This window comes from Felis catus, chromosome A3 (assembly GCF_018350175.1).
Source record: "Felis catus isolate Fca126 chromosome A3, F.catus_Fca126_mat1.0, whole genome shotgun sequence".
Taxonomy (NCBI): domain Eukaryota; kingdom Metazoa; phylum Chordata; class Mammalia; order Carnivora; family Felidae; genus Felis; species Felis catus.
Genome location: NC_058370.1, coordinates 15,594,451 through 15,612,578, shown reverse-complemented (window position 1 = coordinate 15,612,578; position 18,128 = coordinate 15,594,451). Strand labels below are relative to the sequence as shown.

At 44.8% G+C, this 18,128-nt stretch overlaps 1 protein-coding gene across 3 annotated transcripts; it reads left to right on the top strand.

The window, feature by feature from the left end:
• The first annotated feature begins 4,764 nt into the window (after window positions 1-4,764).
• On the top strand, window positions 4,765-14,323 carry LOC101089181 (antileukoproteinase-like). 3 transcript variants are annotated; one of them, XM_023250912.2, is made up of 4 exons: window positions 4,765-4,916; window positions 12,717-12,878; window positions 13,153-13,302; window positions 14,077-14,323. In XM_023250912.2, the coding sequence occupies exons 1-4, from the start codon at window positions 4,892-4,894 to the stop codon at window positions 14,103-14,105; spliced, it is 366 nt and encodes a 121-aa protein (XP_023106680.2). In that variant the 5' UTR covers window positions 4,765-4,891; the 3' UTR covers window positions 14,106-14,323. The 3 variants fall into 3 exon arrangements, 2 of the variants coding, with proteins under 2 accessions (XP_023106680.2, XP_011279013.2); XM_011280711.4 differs by lacking the exon at window positions 4,765-4,916 and adding an exon at window positions 11,398-11,786; XR_006595136.1 differs by lacking the exon at window positions 13,153-13,302 and having other exon boundaries at window positions 4,797-4,939.
• The last annotated feature ends 3,805 nt before the right edge of the window (window positions 14,324-18,128 follow it).

Here is an 18,128-nt window from a genome sequence, read left to right as displayed (position 1 = left end):
AAGAGGAATTAAGCTCCAGGGATCGGTGTAGAGCATGGTGACTGTAGTTCACGGAACTGTATGGTATGCTTGAAAGTTGCTATGAGAGTTGAGCTTTAATGTTCTTGCTCTAATGACAACTACAACAAAAATGGTAACTATTTGAGATAAAAGACGTGTTAACTAGTGTTATTGTGGGAAAATTTTTACGGTATGTTCATGTATCCAATCATCACATTGCACACCTTAAACTTACACATTATAGGTCATTATATCTCAATAAAGCTGGGGGTGAAAAATCAGAATTATATAAAACGCTACAGTTATAGCAGCTTTTTCTCATTCCTCTTCCACCCAATCCCTTTAAGTAACAATTTCACTCATTTATTCATTTATGCTTTATCTTTCTTACATTTTCATTATATATATAATATATAATATAAATAATAATAATATATATTATGATAGAGAAAAATATATATTCTTATTTGCATTTGTCTCTTATGGTGAAGGATAGCTTAGTACATACATTATTTTCACTTAGCAGTGTGACTGAGAATTCATCTCAGCTCATAGAGACCATCACTCGATTTTTTTTTAATGGTGTTGTAATATTGTGTGGATAGATCATAAGTTTATTTCTCTCATTTCCTTGTCTTGCATTTACAATCTTTTGCTATTACAAATGTCACTAATTATGTTAGCATGATTGTTGACATACGTCCTCGGGGGAGATTCCTAGAATGGGATTACTGACAGTATAGATACATGAATAATTTGGTTAAACACTGATAAATTCCCATCCCCGGGAACAGCACTCTTTTGGATTCCTATCAGCTATGTCTGAGAAAGACTGTTTCTTCATGGCTGTGCCAATGGAGTTTGCTGTTAAACTTTTAGATTTTTGCCAGTCTGGTAGAAAATGGTATCAGAGCATAATTTTCAATGCATAGTTTTCCTATACGAGAGGCTGATATTTATTTTTTTCCTTATTTCAAGAGCAATTTTAATTTTTTTCCTATGAATCTTCTATCCTGTGTTTTACCCACATTCCTCTTGGGTTTCTGATCATTTTCTTCTTTATTTTAAAAAGCTTTTTATATATCAGGGGGATTAGCTCCTTTTCTATGATATTAACGGAGAATATTTGTTCCAAATTTTTCTTTTGATTTTGTCTATAATTTCTTTTTTCTTTTTCTTTTTTTTGACATGCATTGAAAAATTATTACAGTTTTCCTTATATCATTTCTCCAGTGACTTGAAATGCCACGTTTATCATACATTATATTTCCATTTGTAGCTGAGTCTTCTCTGGAGCTTTCTATTTTGTTCCTTTAACTGATCTATTCGTATACCAATACCACACTGCTTTAACTCTAGAGACATGATACTATCATTTAACATATGGTAAGGCTAGTCCTTTGATACTTTCCTTTTTCAGGGATTTCCTAGTTATTCTTGCTTGTTTACTTTTCATATGAAGTTTAGAATCAATCAACTCCTCTAAGCCCTGGGGAGAAAAAAAACCTAATCGGTACTTTGTTGAGGTCATGTGAAATTAACTTGAAGAAATTGGACAGTTTTATTTTGCTGCAAGCATTCCATCCAAGGACAAGGGATGTCTTCCTAATTAAGTGTACTTTTGAGTCTTTCAGAAATGTTTTAAAATTTTGGTAATTTCTTATGGTGTTTATTTCTGGTGTTTAAATGTTTTGTTGTGTTATAAATGAAATGTTCTCTTACATTAAATCTTCTAACTTCTCGTTGATACATAAGAAAAGCAATGATTTTTTAATATTAATACAAAATTCTTTGTTGGGTTTAGCATAGAATCTTTTGGCTTTGATAGATACACGATCATGTCATCTGCGATGATAATTTTAATTATTTATTTGTAATTTTCATGTGTCTAATTTTTAAAATCCTGTACAACACACTGCTAATTCTTCCAGTATAATATGAAATGGTAGTGAAGTTAGTGGATATCTTTCTTCTTAACCTTAATGGAAAAGGATTTGTGTCTTAACCTTAATGGAAAAGGATTTGGGTCTCTCCATGAAGTAGGTCTTGGTCAAGTTTTTAGTTTATCAAATGTGTATATAGTTTTTAAAAAGAATGAATGAGAGTTGACTTTTTGGAAGGTCTTTTCAGCATCTGTAAGAAAATTTTATATCTACTTACATAATTCTGTGCAAATAAACCTCTCATGATTTTAGAAACTTTCCTTGTTGAGGGGCACCTGGGTGGCTCAGTTGATTAAGCGTTTGACTCTGGATTTTGGCTCAGGTCATAAGCTCACAGTTCCTGGGATTGAGTCCCCCATCAGGCTCTGTGCTGACAGCACAGCTGACTGCTTGGAATTCTCTCTCTCCCTCTCTCTCTGCCCCTCCCCTGTTCTCTCTCTCTCTCTCTCTCTCTCTCTCCCCCTCTCTCTCTCAAAATAAATAAACTTAAAAAAAAAAGAATTTTCCCTGTTGGGTAGGTAGCTATTTTCCCTTGTTATTTCTTATGTTGTGTATTTGTGCTTCCTTACTTTATTGATTAGATTAGCTCGCCATTGATTTATTTTTATGGATCTTTTTCTGAAGATACCATTTTATTGGTTAGTTCAGCATACTTTTGGGGTTCCTAACTTGTTACTTTCTGCTTTTATCTATAGTAATGCTTTTTATTTTTCTCACTTTGGTTTACTTTTGTGTTTCTTTTACACTTTTTGAGCTGGGTATTTAATTTATTTTCACACTTTCAATTTTTTTTTTCTATTCATATTTAAAACTATGGATGCTTCTTGGATTACTGCTTAACTCACATCACTTAGAGTCTCATATACAACATTTTCATTATGAGTAATTTTTAGAAATTCTGTGATTCTAGTTTTTATTTCCTCTTTGACCTAACCAACCATTGTTTTACAGAATTTCTAAATTTCTGGGAAGAAAATCACTTAAAAAAAGTATTACTAATCTCTTACTACGTTGCATGGCTACTAGAGAATATCATTTGTATTGTTTCTATTTTATGAGAACATACTGGGGATTTCTTTGTGATTTGGTATATAATGAATATTTTTTAATGTTCCACTGCTTGAGAAACAGTACAGTTTCTGTTATCAGTGTCCAAAATTAAACACACACCTACAAAAGTACGGTGTGAATTATGTTGTTTAGATCCTCTGTATCTTTACTGTCTTGGTCAGAGGCGTTTTATAGGTGCCATTGGAGACTCACAGACTTCGCTAGAATCGTTTTTCTTTAAGGGGAAGAAAAATGAAATAATAAGGCAATTCATCTCTGGAAGAAACAAAAATTGTACGAAGAATGAAATGTAATCATGGCATACAACTTGACCCAGCAGTGACAATTATCCTTGTTATCCTTGAATACGAATTTTACCAATAAAAGTATCATTTTAACCTTCAAGCTGTGTACTGCATTGCTACGTTAAGGAAAACAAATTAATTTGAGGTACTCTAGACAGTATAGTTCCAATTTTGTAAAATAACACACAGAACAAAAGCTGGGGTGGGGCGCCTGGGTAGCCCAGTTGGTTAAGCGTCCGATTTCGGCTCAGGTCATGATCTTGCGGTTTGTGAGTTCGAGCCCTGCGTCGGGCTCTGTGCTGACAGCTCAGAGCCTGGAGCCTCCTTCGGATTCTGTGTCTCCCTCTCTCTGCCCCTCCCCTGCTTGTGCTCTGTCTCTCTCAAAAATAAAGAAATAAACATTAAAAAAAGAAGAAGAACAAAAGCTGGGGTAAATACATGAGAATATTGAGTATCTATAATGAAACAGCTGGCAAGCTTTATCTTCTCGTTTATGCTTTCTGGCAGGTTATAGTCTTCCAGTGCGGTCCCAGCACCCTTAACAGAGCTTCTGTGCTGGGGGTTATGTGGTTGGGGGACTGGCTGAGTCCCCCAACTGTCCCACCGCGTCCTCTCTGCTGGCTCCCCAGACGATCGTACTTTCTCTTTCCCTCACCACCCTCCAGGGCCACTCCCCTGGGGACCCATTTCAGTTCCCATTTCAGCAGAGACTTGGGGCAGTGCCTAGGAGGGAATTGAATTCAGCTTTGTCAAAACCTCCAAAATTCAAACCAGGAAGAATCTGGCTGTGGGGATCGATGAGGCTATGAGGACGGTAGGAAGTCTTGGGGTCACAGCTGTCTCCCTCTGATGATTGGGAAGGATCTTAGTTATTTTATTTTATTTTATTTTATTTTATTTTTTTTAAATTCCGGTATAGCTAATATACAGTGTTATGGGAAGAATTTTATCTGTAAGACTCCCTGTTTTTTGCCCACTCTTTCCAAATCTCTCTGTGGCACTGGTCTCAGGTTTCTTTCCTGGAGCTTCCACGTGCACTCAGATCTTGACCCAAAGAAGGATTCTCTACTTGTCCTATCTCTGAATTGGCATAATTGCCTTTAAAAATATATATAGCCTTGGGGCACCTAGGTGGCTCAGTGGCTCAGTCGGTTAAGCGTCTGACTTTGGCTCAGGTCGTGATTTCATGAGTCTGAGCCCCGCATGGGGCTCTGTGCTGACCGTCAGAGCCTGCTTTGGATCCCTCTGTCTCTCTCTCTCTCTCTGCCCCTCCCCTTCCCTCTCTCTCTCTCTCTGTCTCTCAAAAATAAATAAACATTAAAAAAAAGAAGAAATACTGAAGTCTCGTTTTAAAAAAAATAGCCTTCTTAAATAACATGAAATAAAATGACAATATCTGGACAAGGTCAGGTGGCCCCAGGCACAGCCACAAGTTGGTGACACAGTGTCAGTGGGTCGGGGGGAGGAAGGGACTTGCAACCAAGGCCAAGAGGGCATGTGCTGGTCAGAGCAGAGAGAAACAGATCCAAGAGCGGGCAAGAGGTGGATGGCACAGAACAACCGCAGTGCAGACACCACAGCCTGAGGCCCCGAATGCAGTTCAGCAGCACCCGCTGCGGTGATATGTGCGGGGCCCTTAAGGTAAAAATCATAGCCACTATTTACTGACGGTGACGGTGACAGCTTTCTATGTGATAACTCTACCGAGTGAGGAAGTTAAAGCCCTCCTTGGAGGCAAGAGGAGACCATGCCTCAGAAGGCTGGTGATTCTTCCAGCATCGCAGAGGTGGTTGGTTGCAGCACTGGGACTTTCCAGAAGGTGCGCCAGCTTCGTGGGTGCAGGAACCCGCACAGTCACACTGGGGTGAATCTCTGTTGCCCCCACCTTGAAATCCTTAACGGTTTCTAACAAGGGGCTTTGCATTTTTGGTTTGCACTGGGCCCCGCAGATGATGTAGCTGGCACAGGTAGGTTCTGGGTCGTCTGGTCGTCCTTCTTCTCTCCACACTTGACCTGGTGTATGTGCCTTGTGCCCGGAGGAGCCGCCCAAAGTCTGTTCGTTGATTATGGAAACTTTTATAATGAAATTCACCTGGAGGCATTACTATCCCACCTTGATTACTTCTTTCTTTTTTTTTACGTTTATTTATTTTTGAGACAGAGAGAGACAGAGCATGAACGGGGGAGGGGCAGAGAGAGAGGGAGACACAGAATCCGAAGCAGTCTCCAGGCTCTGAGCCATCAGCCCAGAGCCTGACGCGGGGCTCGAACTCACAGACCGTGAGATCGTGACCTGAGTCGAAGTGGGACGCTTAACCGACTGAGCCACCCAGGCGCCCCTTGATTACTTCTTTATAGGTATTTGAATTTCTTGAATCCCTCAGCCCCACTGGTGTTCTGACATTTGTGATTGCCTCTGAGAGGGGAGGATAAAAATGAGTGTGGTCGTGTCAGAGGAGACCTATATTTTGCTTTTAGTGGGGTTTTTTTTGCTTTTTTTTCTTTTAAAGAACGTTTTTACTTTTTGTAATGTTATATATTTACTTTGAGAAAGAGAGAGTGAGCTAGCATGAGTGGGGGAGGGGCAGAGAGAGAGGGTGAAAATTTCCAGCAGGCTCCACACTGTCAGCACAGAGCCCTACTCAGGGCTGCATCCCATCAACCGTGAATCATCTCCTGAGCTGAAATCCAGAGTCCGGGCTTAACCAACTGAGCCACCCAGGTGCCCCTAGTGGTTTGTTATTTTTAAATTAAGTTTCCAGGGGTGGCTCAGTTGGTTAAGCATCTGACTCTTGGTTTTGGCTCAGGTCATGATCTCACAGTTTCGTGAGTTCAGGTCCTGGGTGGGGCTCTGTTCATGGCATGGAGCCTGCTTGGGATTCTCTCTCTCCCTCTCTCTCTATGCCCATCCCCCACTCAGGTGCCTTGTGTCTCTGAAAATAAACTTAAAAAAAATAAATTTCTGATCTAATTGCAGGTGAAACCTTTCTGCCCTCTTCACTCTAAAATCACTTACAACATGGGGCACCTGGGTGGCTCAGTCAGTTAAGCATCCGACCTCAATTCAGGTCATGGTCTCACGGTTCATGAGTTCGAGCCCCACGTCGGGCCCTGTGCTGACAGCATGGAGCCTCTCGGGATTCTCCCTCCTTCTCTCTCCCTGCCCTTCCCCTACTTGCACGTCCCATCTCTCTCAAAAATAAACATTTTTAAAAAGAAATAAAAAAATCTATTGCTTTAAAAAAATAATAATATATGATCAGACTTTAAAATTTTTGTCAATCACTGATGAAAACTGCGGTCTTCTTTCATTTTACATACATGATTATTTATGAGGCCAAATATATATTCAAGAACTCCAATAGTCACGATATAGTTAATATCCATGTAGTTGGTGCTGCATTAGCAAGCAATTGCAAAGTCTTCATGGCATGGCACTGTGTGAGTTTATTTCCACAGACTCAACAGATTTGTGGGGGTGGTCGAGAGGTCTTTCAAACCTTCTGTAAGCTTCAAAAGACCCATCTAGGAAGAGCCGGGTAGGGAAAACCTGAGCAGGAAGGACTTCATCTGTAAAGTTCATTTCCCGTGGGAAGAGATCTGACAGCTACCATTGTCCATCAGATCGCTGGTAGAGAGGGGGTGTGGTTGATGTGATGCTCCCTTATTTTTTACCCCATTTCTCAATCTGTACCTTCTGGCTCAGTCCAGCAGGTTTGTACCCTGACACCCTCCACCAACGTGTTGGCACCAGGCCACCATCTCAAGTGACCTGCCTCACGGGGGAGGCACCCTTCATTCCCCTTAGAGATTGTTGTTAGCGTGTTTCAGAGAACCTCTTCCAAATATAAGAAAGGAGCCCTACAAATCCGGACTTGAATGAGTGTCCCCAAGGACTACCATGAATTGGGAAGGGGGGATTCATGCTTGGCTAATGGCTCTTCCAGGCTTCCTTCATTAGTTCATTCAATGAATTATTTATTGTTTCACTCATTCAATATGTACCGTGTTATGTTCCTGAACTACATAAAGAGGTATTGTCTTTCGTCTGATGACAGTTGCAGTCTACATATGCCAGTCATTGAGCTAGGTGCTGGGATATATCTTTTTGGTTGAGTTATTCTGGAAGCAGACCCTGGGGCAGTAATTTGAGGACAAGTGACTTATTTGGGAGGTGATCCAAGGAACACTATTCAGAGAATAGGTTTGTGAGACAGGGAAGAAGGAAGCCAAGAAGAGTGCAATCCTGAGAAGATAGCTATTATGGGCAACTGGGGCTCAATACTATCAGAAAACTCTGGAAGGTGGTATAGAACCTGCCTTGGAATTTCCCATCCAGGGTAAAAAGATGGGGTATTTATCCTCCAGTTCCTATCTGTCACTGGCTGAAGCATTTGGCTCCCCTGACTTGGGCTGAGAGACAACCTTCAGGCAGGATAGCCCAGGTACTTATATTAGATGCCACTAGAAGGTACCGGGATGGTGAATGCCTTGAAATTATGGACAGGGCACAGACAGGGTCAGCTATAAAACTTAATTGTAAACTATAGTCAAAAAACTTGAGCTGGAATCGAGATTTACTATGAAGCTACATGTCTTAATCTGCTCTGGCTGCTATAAGAAAATATCCTAAACTGGGTGGCTTAAGCAGCAGAAATTGATTTCTCACAGTTCTGAAGCCTGGGAAGTCCAAAATCAAGGCGCTGGCAGGTTTGGTGTCTGGTGAGAACCCTCTTCCCGGTTTGCAGATGGACACCTTCCTACTGTGTCTTCACATGACAGAGAAAGAGAGAGAGAGAGAGATCATCTCTCTCATATCTCTTCTTATAATAGCACTAATCCCACTCAGGAGGGCTTCACCCTCATGACCTAAACATCTCCCAAAGGCCTTACTTCCTGGTGCCACTACAATGGGGACCAAGGCTTCAACGCGTGAATTTTGAGGAAACACAAACATTCAGTCCATAGCACTACAGCAACGCAGGCATTGTGGTACTGGCCAAAAGACAGGCCTGTGCATCAATAGGGGGTGCAGAAAGAGATTTATGGAAATAGAGTCAACTGTTAACAAAAGTACAAAGAGAATTCACTGGAGGAAAAAAATATGGTTTTTTCAGCAAACGATGCCAGAACAACTGAACATCCATATATATATAAATATTACCCTTGATCCATGCTTCACATCATTTATAAAAACTAACTCAAAATCGATCACAGACATAATCGCAAAAATTACAACTATAAAACTTTGAAAAGAAAGCATACGGAGAAAATCTTTGTGGCTTTGGGCTATACAAAGATTTCTCAGGTGCAACAGCAAAATCATAATGAAGAAAAAATGATAAGTGGTATCTCATCAAAATTAAAAACTTCTGGGGGCGCCTGGGTGGCTCAGTCGGTTAAGCGTCCAACTTTGGCTCAAGTCATGATCTTACGGCTCGTGAGTTCAGGCCTTGCGTGGGGCTCTGTGCTGACAGCTCAGAGCCTGGAGCCTGCTTCGGATTCTGTGTCTCCCTCTCTCTCTCTCTCTCTCTCTGCCCCTCTGCCTCTCTCTCTCTCTCTCAAAAATAAATAAAAACATTAAAATTTTAACAAAAATTTTAAAAACTTCTGATCTTTGAAAACCATTGTTAAAATAAAGACGGGCCGCCAATTGGGGAAAACTACTGGCAAAATGCATATCTGATAAAGTGTTTGTATACAGAATATATACAAAGACTTCAGAATTCAGTAATAAGAAAACAACCCAATAAAAATGGGTAAAAGATTTGAACAGACACTTCACCAAAGAATACATACAGGTAGGAGATCAGCACACGAAAATCATCACTTCGCGATTAGTCTTTAGGGAAATGTAAAGTAAAATCTCGATGAAATCTATTACCTATTTATTAGGATGGCCCAAAGCAAGCAGACAAACAAAAACAAAAACCCCCAAAAAACAACAAAAAAACACCAAAAACCAAAACAACAACAACAACAGAAAGCAAGCAAACAAAACCACACACACACCATCAATACCAAGTGCTGTCAGTGATGTGAAGCGATGACAGCTCTGGTGGGAATCCACTGCTGGTGGAAATGCAAAATGGTGCAGCCACTCCGGAGATGGCCATTTAGTATAAAGTTAACATACATTTCTTCGCTACCTATCAATCTGTTTCTAGATATTACCCAAGAGAAATGGAAGTCACATGAACACAAAAACCTGCCCATGAATACTGACAACAGTTTTGTTCTCATCATACCAAAAACTAGGAGTAATCCAAAATTCCTTGCACTGGGGAATGCCTAAGCTGGGACATTTCCATCCAATGGGAATACTGCTAAGCTAAGCCTTGCAAAGGAACAAACTCCTGGGACCATAGACATTCTGCTAAGTGAAAGAAGGCAGACTCAACAGGTTACATCCTGTTTGGTTCCGTTCATATGACACCCTCCAAAAGGCTAAATGATAGGGACAGAAAACGCACCAATTGTTGCCAAGAGCTGAAGGCGGAGCACAGGATCGACTCCAAAGGGTGCCTGAGAATTTTGAAGGGGGATGGAACTCTTCTCTCTCTTGGTTGTGATGGTGGTTATGTGGCTTCGCACCTTTGTCAAGATTCAGAACCGCACACTAAACTGGTTGAGTTTTGGGGCACCTGGGTGGCTCAGTTGGTTAAGTGTCCGACTTCAGTTCAGGTCATGATCTCACAGTCCGTGAGTTTGAGCCCCGCATCGGGCTCTGTGCTGACAGCTCAGAGTCTGGAGCCTGTTTAGGATTCTGTGTCTCCTTTTCTCTCTGCCCCTCCCCTGTTCATGCTCTGTCTCTCTCTGTCTCAAAAATAAATAAACGTTAAAAAAAATTTTTTTTAAAAAGAAAATGAGACTTTGGGGTGCCGGTGGCTCAGTTGTTTAATCATCGCGGTTCGTGGGTTCCAGCCCTGCATCGGGCTCTCAGCTGGAGAGCCCAGAGCCTGCAGCCTGCTTCGGATTCTGCGTCTCCCTCTCTCTCTGCCCCTCCCCCGCTCATGCTCTGTCTCTCTCTCCCTCTCTCAAAACTAAATTTTAAAACATGAGCATTAAAAAAAAAGAAAAAAAGAAAATAAGATTTCGCCCCCTCCGCCTCTAGCGCACAGGCTCACCCTTCCCTCCCCTCCCTCCCGGGAGGGTCCTGTGACAATTTGATGAGATCAGCACTACTGTTTACATTACTATGCCTGTGTGAACACCAGCCACAGCTGAGCTAGGAGCAAACCACCTACTTCTCCTTTCTGGCGCAACTTTGTATTTTCTTTGACATGAAAAATTGTCAGGGGGTGTGTTTGCTTGGTTTTCCAGCACATACCACTTTTCAACTGCACGCTCTTCACTGGTTGCCGAAATCTTCTCCGCATGAGCTCATATGCATCAGGTGTGTTATTAATTTCACCTTCCAGAAGGTGAATTTCCTGGAGCCCTCCGACCCTTTCCAGTCTGGCCTGGCTATCCCATGCATTTTTTTTTTCTTGGTTACGCCGTAATGGGCTTCCTTTTGATATTTAGAAATGTTCCACACGAACTTCTTGCCACATAGCCAATGCTCAGTAAAATGAGAACCTTCGTGTAATTATGAAAGCACGGTGGGGGTAATTTGGGATATGGGGAAACTTTCTGAGCATGTTAAACGACGTTCCTTGCTTACCCGGCTGTTCAGTTGACAGCTGGGAAGAGTTCTATGGGCTCATCTCAGGGCCAAGTAGCTCAAAATGGGTGTATTCCCATGCACTTCGCCTCCACCCAGTGCTCGGGGCAACGTGTTCCCTCTCCTCCAGCCTCTTCCACCCCCTTTGTCTCCAGTCCTGCTCAGTGACCCAGTTGGGTATTATTACCCCATCTCTTAGATGGGAAGACTGAGGCCTGAAGTGGTTTGGGTTGTTGTCCTCTCTTCACCATCCTACAGGGGCTCTTTGAGAAACCCCGGTGGGACTGGCCGAGTGCCTGGAACTGCATGTGTTACGTGAAAACAAGTCTGGAGCGAGCAGGCGAATCTGTCCCCTGATGTCTGGGAAAGGGAGTGACCCCGGTAATCCAGGAGTGTGGGACAGTCAAGGCAAGTAGAGAGGCTCCTTTGTAATGTCCTTCTGTTCCACCCTGTGCTCTCCCCTCGTGGCCCCTCCCCCACTCCACTCCGAAGGCCAAAGGCAGGTGGTTCCAGAAGTTTCCTGACCAGCCTGGTGACAACCCACCCCCCCTGTTCTACACATGTCCCTTCTGGGGGATAGAGTCATCAATACAGTGGAGTTCCTGTTTTCCCCTGAATTTCCTGCTTACAATGAGCAGCTGGGAGGGCCCAGGGCAGTTCTGGAAGGACCACACCCTCAGGCGGAGGTACAAAGGGAGAGGCTGACTCTGGCCACCACTGCCCCATCTGCTGTCACTATGAAACCCAGCAGCCCCATCACCTTCACGGTGCTCCTTGCCCTTGAAATCCTCACGCCCTGGACTGCAGAAGGTACTAGCACAGGTGAGTTGGAGTCTCTCAGGCCGTATCCAGGTGCCAGGGTCAGTGACGGCTCCGCATGGCGGTAGCCTCTTCCTGCTAACCCAGGGACTGACCCTGTAGCCACCTTTCCAGTGGTCCGGCCCATGGCCCCTAATTTCTTTAAAAGAATTTTTTTTTTTTTTTTACATTTATTTATTTTTGAGAGACAGCATGAGACAGAGCACAAGCCGGGGAGGGACAGAGAGAGAAGGAGACACAGAATCCAAAGCAGGCTCCAGGCTCCCAGCAAGCTGTCAGCACAGAGCCCGATGCGGGGCTCGAACCCACAAACTGTGAGATCATGACCTGAGCCGACGTCGGTCACTTAACCAACTGAGCCACCCAGGCGCCCCTCCTGGCCCCTAATTTCAAGTGTCTCTCTGAAGACTTCAGCTAAGAGTTTCTGAGCGTCCAGAAACCCACCCTCTGCCAGATGGACCGGTTGACTCCAGCCCCCGTATTGCTTGCTTTTCTTTCTCTACAGTTTCTTCTTTACCGTTTGGTCTTTTTCTCTGTCACATCATTTCAGTCTCTGTCTGGTCACTCTTCCAAAATGTTCTCTTTTTTTCTCTTACTGTTTCTTTTTTCAAGGTCGCTCTCTTTCTCTATGTTCTTGTCAACCGATCTGCAATCTTCCCTTCGGGCTCTGACGAGTCGCCTCTCCTGCTATGGCAGTCCCTCTCTGCCTCCCTCCCAGTCGATCCCCGGCTGGGAGCACCTGACCATGAGCTCTATCCGGCTGCGTGCCGGAGGTGGCTCATACTGGCTCACAACAGCTGAAGGCTACACTTTCAAGACTTTTTGAGCCAGTCCACGTTGCGTTGGTAGCTGGGAATCAGCCATGGTGGCAGTCCAGGATGGTGGTCATGACTCAGAATCATCTCCTTCTTCCTCCTTTGTTCTTGCCCATAGAAAAAGTTAAGAGTGGAGCCTGCCCCTTCAGACCTCATGGCCTATGCCTTGTGTACGAGCCCCACGAATGCCTGAATGACTGGGAGTGTCCAAAGGATCAGAAATGCTGTCCCAGCATTTGCAGCAACAAATGCCTGGATCCTGTAGACCCATCGGAGCAAGGTGAGGAAACAGAGTCCTGGAAGAGAGGACCAGAGAGATTTCAACTTGAGGACACACATCTTGGAGAAGTTGCGGGTAGCCGTGGGGGGGGGGGGGGGGCAGCCGGCCAGCCCCTCAGCCACTCATTCAGCTAATGAGTCACTCTGTCTGTCAGACACTTGCAGCACTGGTTGGGGCCCCCTTGGCGGAAAGGGGGCTCCTTCGGGACACTCACGGGCCTCAGTTTGGGTGCTGAGGTAGAGAGGAAGTGATTGGCATGCCTTGTTCTCACCAGTTAAGGTCAATCCTGGGAGGTGTCCACTGGTCATTGGCGAGTGTAAGGAGCCCAACCCCCTAGACACCTGCCTGAATGACAGGGACTGCCTGACCGGTCTGAAGTGCTGCAAGGGGCCATGTGGGAATTCATGTGTTGAGCCACTGAAAGGTAAGGTCTGGCACAGACCCATATTCCCTAGCCGATGACAGGTCTCAACTCCCTGGTGCTCTTCCATATGAAGGAGGATGCTTGGCCTCTCCCTATGTATCCTCCCCACCCACCACGCAGACCCACTGCCCTTCGACACCATTCACCCCCAGTTTTCTAAACAAGCAGTCCCCAGGGTCACCTATGACTGGCCGTTCTGGGTCCTGGGAGGGAAGGATTCCTGGAATGAGCCAGGCGAAAGGAGCCATGATACCCAAGGCAAGAAGTTGATCTTTTCCTATCACCTCTGCCTCTGGCTGACCATGTGACGGTGAGCAATGCCTGTGTCTTTCTTAGCTCCAGTGTCCCCATCTGTAAAGTGGATACAAGTATGTCCACTGAGATACTAAATGTAAAAGTGTCTCTTAAAACTTGAAGTGCTGTGTGCATTTAGAGAGTGTTGCCATGGTTGTGGCCTCACTAGGGCTAGGTCACCTGGAACCATAAGAAAGCCCAGTGTGATGCCCAGGTGTAGAGGCCATTCCTGAATTATCTGGCCCAATGCCCTGATTTTACTGGAATGAAGATGGAAGCGGAGAGTCAACGGACAACATGGATTCGTTCTTGATTCCTAGATCAAAGACCACTGCTGTTTTGACCATTCCAGCACCGTGTTCTCTCTCTTATCCCAAGGAACATAGGGCCCTCTGAAAGGAGGACCTTCTGGGTGGGAGGAACACGAGGATCACTGGGATTGTTCCTGTGCTGAGGTTCTGTTTTATTTTCTTTCCACAGATACGTTCTCACCACTTCAACAAGATTAGGACTTCCTGGTACGTGTGGTTGGAGGATTCCTTTTCTCCCCAAACCAGAGAAAGAGGAAAGTGCCTTGATGAATGTGTGGCTTTGGGACCAACACCTCCAGGGGCCTAAGGTCGGGCTTGGTTTATCTGCGTGTGCCCAGCAGCCAATGTGAGGCTTGGCACACAAGAGGGAAATGTCTACTGGTTCTTGAAAAAATAAATACACTGTTTTCTCTGCATCTCTGTCTTCCTTGACTCATTGCGTCTGGTCTAGGGGATGAGGGGTGAGGTGAAGAAAGACAGATCTGCGTGTGTGTGGTTTTATCCCCCAAGCTAGGAAATGGAAAAGAAGAGAGCATTTCAGAGCCAAGCAGATATGGCTTTAAATCCTGCATCTGGGACCGCCTGGGTGACTCAGTCAGTTGGGCGTCTGACTCTTGATTTAGGCTCAGGTCATGATCAAGTCCCTTGTTGGGCTCCGCATCGAGCATGGAGCCTGCTTGGGATTCCGTCTCCCTGTCTCCTTCTTCTCCTCTCCCCACCCCCTCTCTTTCTCAAATAAAATTTAAAAAGAAAAATAAAAAAGAAATCCTGCATCTGTACATTATGGGCTCTGCAATTCGAGGCAAATCTGTGGGACTTGGTCCCACTGAGTCTCAGTTTTGTCATCTGTAACATGGGGAGGATAATAGCCGTGCGAATTCCATAAAATTATAAGGATGGGAGGTACAACACGTGAAATGAGTAACCCATTGACTGTCCCCTAATGACAGGAAATGGTGAAAAGCTGCTCGCTAATGGTGAGGTTCCCGGCACCTCAGCGGCACCCCAGCCTCACTCCCCCCAGCTGCTGACCTTCTGCAGCCAGGCCTAAAGCCATCAGGCAGAGACTGAGAGGATCCTTCTCTGGAAAAGCTGAACTACTCCAGAGCAAAGATCCTGCAGCCACAGAGAGACGGCACTCAAGATAACTAACCTTAGCGATCGCCAGTACCCACGGTGCCCACTTTTCCCCGGGGAACACGGCTAGGCTGAGGTTTTCACCACCCTTTTCAATTGAGTGTAGCTCGTGACTGAGCTCTGGTCAGTGAAAAGAGAGTGGGAGTGATGTGTTCCAGTTCTGGACCTGCCCCATAAAACTCTCTCGCCGTCTGCTGGCGTCATGGAGAGGACGTCAAGGACCTGGAGGACGGAGTCTGGGATTCCTAATTTCTGTGTGGATCATGGCCTGTCCTCCCTGCTTGCTTGGGACTGCTACATGAGCAAGAAATAAATTTGTACTGGGTTAAGGCACTGAGATTTGGAATTTGTGTGTTACGTGAATCGTACGGTTCCTGACTGCTGTTTGGAGTCTGTTTTCAGTCCCCTGGGTGGCCTTGCTTCATGTCCTGCCTTTGGGTTTTTTGTAATGCTTCATTTCATCATGGACGCCCTATGAAAGGGCTTCTAGTCCATCTCTGGATGGGGTTGGGGATGGGAAAGAAGAGAGAAGAACCTGAAACCTCAGCTTTGCTCTCTCTGGCCAGGTTGTCAACTGCAGGTGAGAACCTTCCCTGATGCAACATTATGTGCGACAGCTCATGAGCGGGGTTAGACAGTTTCACCAGAAATTTCCATCTGTAGCCATGCTGAGCTGCTGGAGGAGAGGCAGGTGTTCACCCTCTGCTCTCTTAGACCACACAGTGCCTTCCCCGGCTCCTGCTCTGGGGCCAGGCCTTCTGGGGTATCCCTGTGGATAGGCCCTAGAACTCTGGAGGACTCCCCAAGTGTTCCTTCCTTCCCAGCTCTTTTTCAAAGCCTTTTCCTTTTTTATGAAGTTCCCTTCTCTGTGCTACTATATCTCCTTTTCCTGGAGTGTGGCATCCCTCACGACAGGAATACCATGCATCGACACGTGAACCACCCCCTCCAGTCCACTAAATAGCAAGTCACTTTCTCACCTATGCTTCTGGTGTTTGGTGGGGAGGCATGGGACTCAAATTTCAGTGTCTGTGGATTCTGTGTGGCCAGAGCAGTGATCGTCTAGAAGAGGGGAGGAAGAAAAAACAATCTTTTGGAGGTGAGTAAGGGGAAAAGGTTGCAATCTTTCACCCTGGCTCAAGGTCACTTGAGAGTGAGCAGCTTGTCTAAAATCCTATACCTAGACCACAAAATTAATCTGAATTTTTCCCCGAAAGTCTCTTGAGGTTTATATGAAGGAATCTGACCTTATGACATGGGGTCTATTAATTCTGACCTTATTACGCTAAGAGAGTGTGTGCGTCTCCAGCACTCTGGGTACATTTTGAACTTGCCCTACACTGACCGACGGCTCTGTGCTCAAGCTGCTTCTTTCCAATCCCCTGGTTTTTCCCCTTCTTAAGAAGAGGATGGGAAAAATCTCCTCTCATCCTGACTCTTTTCAAATAGATCTCCTTTCGTGGAAGTTGGCTGGAGGGGGCATCCCTTTCTTTCAGCCAAAACAAACCTTGACTCAGTCTCTGGAGGGATAGGTGGCAGGGACATTGAGAAACCACCTGGCCAGGCTTCAGGAATTATGGCTGTTGACTCAGTGTGTGATATTGGGCATGACCTCTCATTTGTGTAATGAAGGGTTGGTTCAGCTGACTTTCAATGCCACACGTTGTTCTGCTGTTTTACAAACTAATGATTCATAGAAGTACCTTTGAGGGAAACCCCCGATAAGATAGGCCACCTCATCTTGTTCTAGGAACTCCCCCAATCTCTTGGCCTCACCTCAGCCTCCTCTTCTCTGGTTGCTGTGGCCAGCTTCCAGGACACCTGCTTGCCTCGTGATTGTGACTTACGAGTGTCCCAATTAGCCACAACTAGAAAATCAGAGGCTGTCTGTCTAGTAATGTCTTAGTGGATAGATGGGGAAAGTGAGGTCCAAAGAGAGGATGTGCCTGAGATCATGCAACAAATCAGTGGTGGAACTCAAAGCCTCACGTTCTTTTTCTTTATTTGCAAGTTTATATTTTTCAGATGATATAGTGGATGCTGTGGTGTGCCGTCCAGATCCTCCCACGGGACTGAGGTGCCCATGCCTTTGAGTGCAGGGAGGATTGGCTGCTGACGCACACAGCTGAGTCCCTCCCTGGGAATTTCTCCGGCCAAAGTGATCTGTTTCATCCAAGGGTAATGCCCCGTTCCCAGGGGCAACCTGTGTCTGCTGACTGGTGGATCTTGGGGGCACAAAGGCCTAGCTTCCTAGTTCGACTAGGGACACCTTTGAAGGGCCCTTGTAACTCCTGAGCTCCCCATGGGATCGGCTGAACCCCTGTTGTAACTGCATCACAAGTGCACTTGTCCTTCTACCCAGCCCCACTTCTTCTACTTCTCACAGCTCTTGTTCCTCAGAATACACCCCAGTAAACCTCTTGCACATGAATCTCTGCCTCTGACACATTTCCCAGGGCATCTGACCTAAGGAAGAATATTCAAAGGGACCACTGCAAAAACATTCATTACAGTTAAAAAAAAAACAAAAAAACTCCACTGTGAAGGACGATGTCAAAAGAATGAGAAGACCAGACACAGACTGGGAGAAAATATTTGCAAAAGACACGTCTGATAAAGGATCGTTACATAAAATCTACAAAGAACTCTTTAAAACTCAACAACAAGAAAACAATTTGATTAAAAAATGGGCCAAAGACCTGAACAGACACCTCACCAAAGAAGATATAAACCAAAGGCAAATAGGCATATGAAAAGATGCTCCACATCATACGTCATCGGGGAAATGCAAATAAAAATAACAATGAGATACTCTATACACCTATCAGAATGGCTGAAATCTGGAACACTGACGACATTAAATGCTGGCGAGGATGTGAGGCAACAAGAAACTCCCATACGTTGCTGGCGGGAACAGAAAATGGTTCAGCCACTTTGGAAGACAATTTGGCAGTTTCTTACAAAACTAAACATACTTCTATCATATGACTAAGCAGTCATCCTCCTTGGTATTTACCCAATGGACCAGAAAACTTATGTCCACACAAAAGAACTACACAAGGATGTTAATATCACCTATATTCA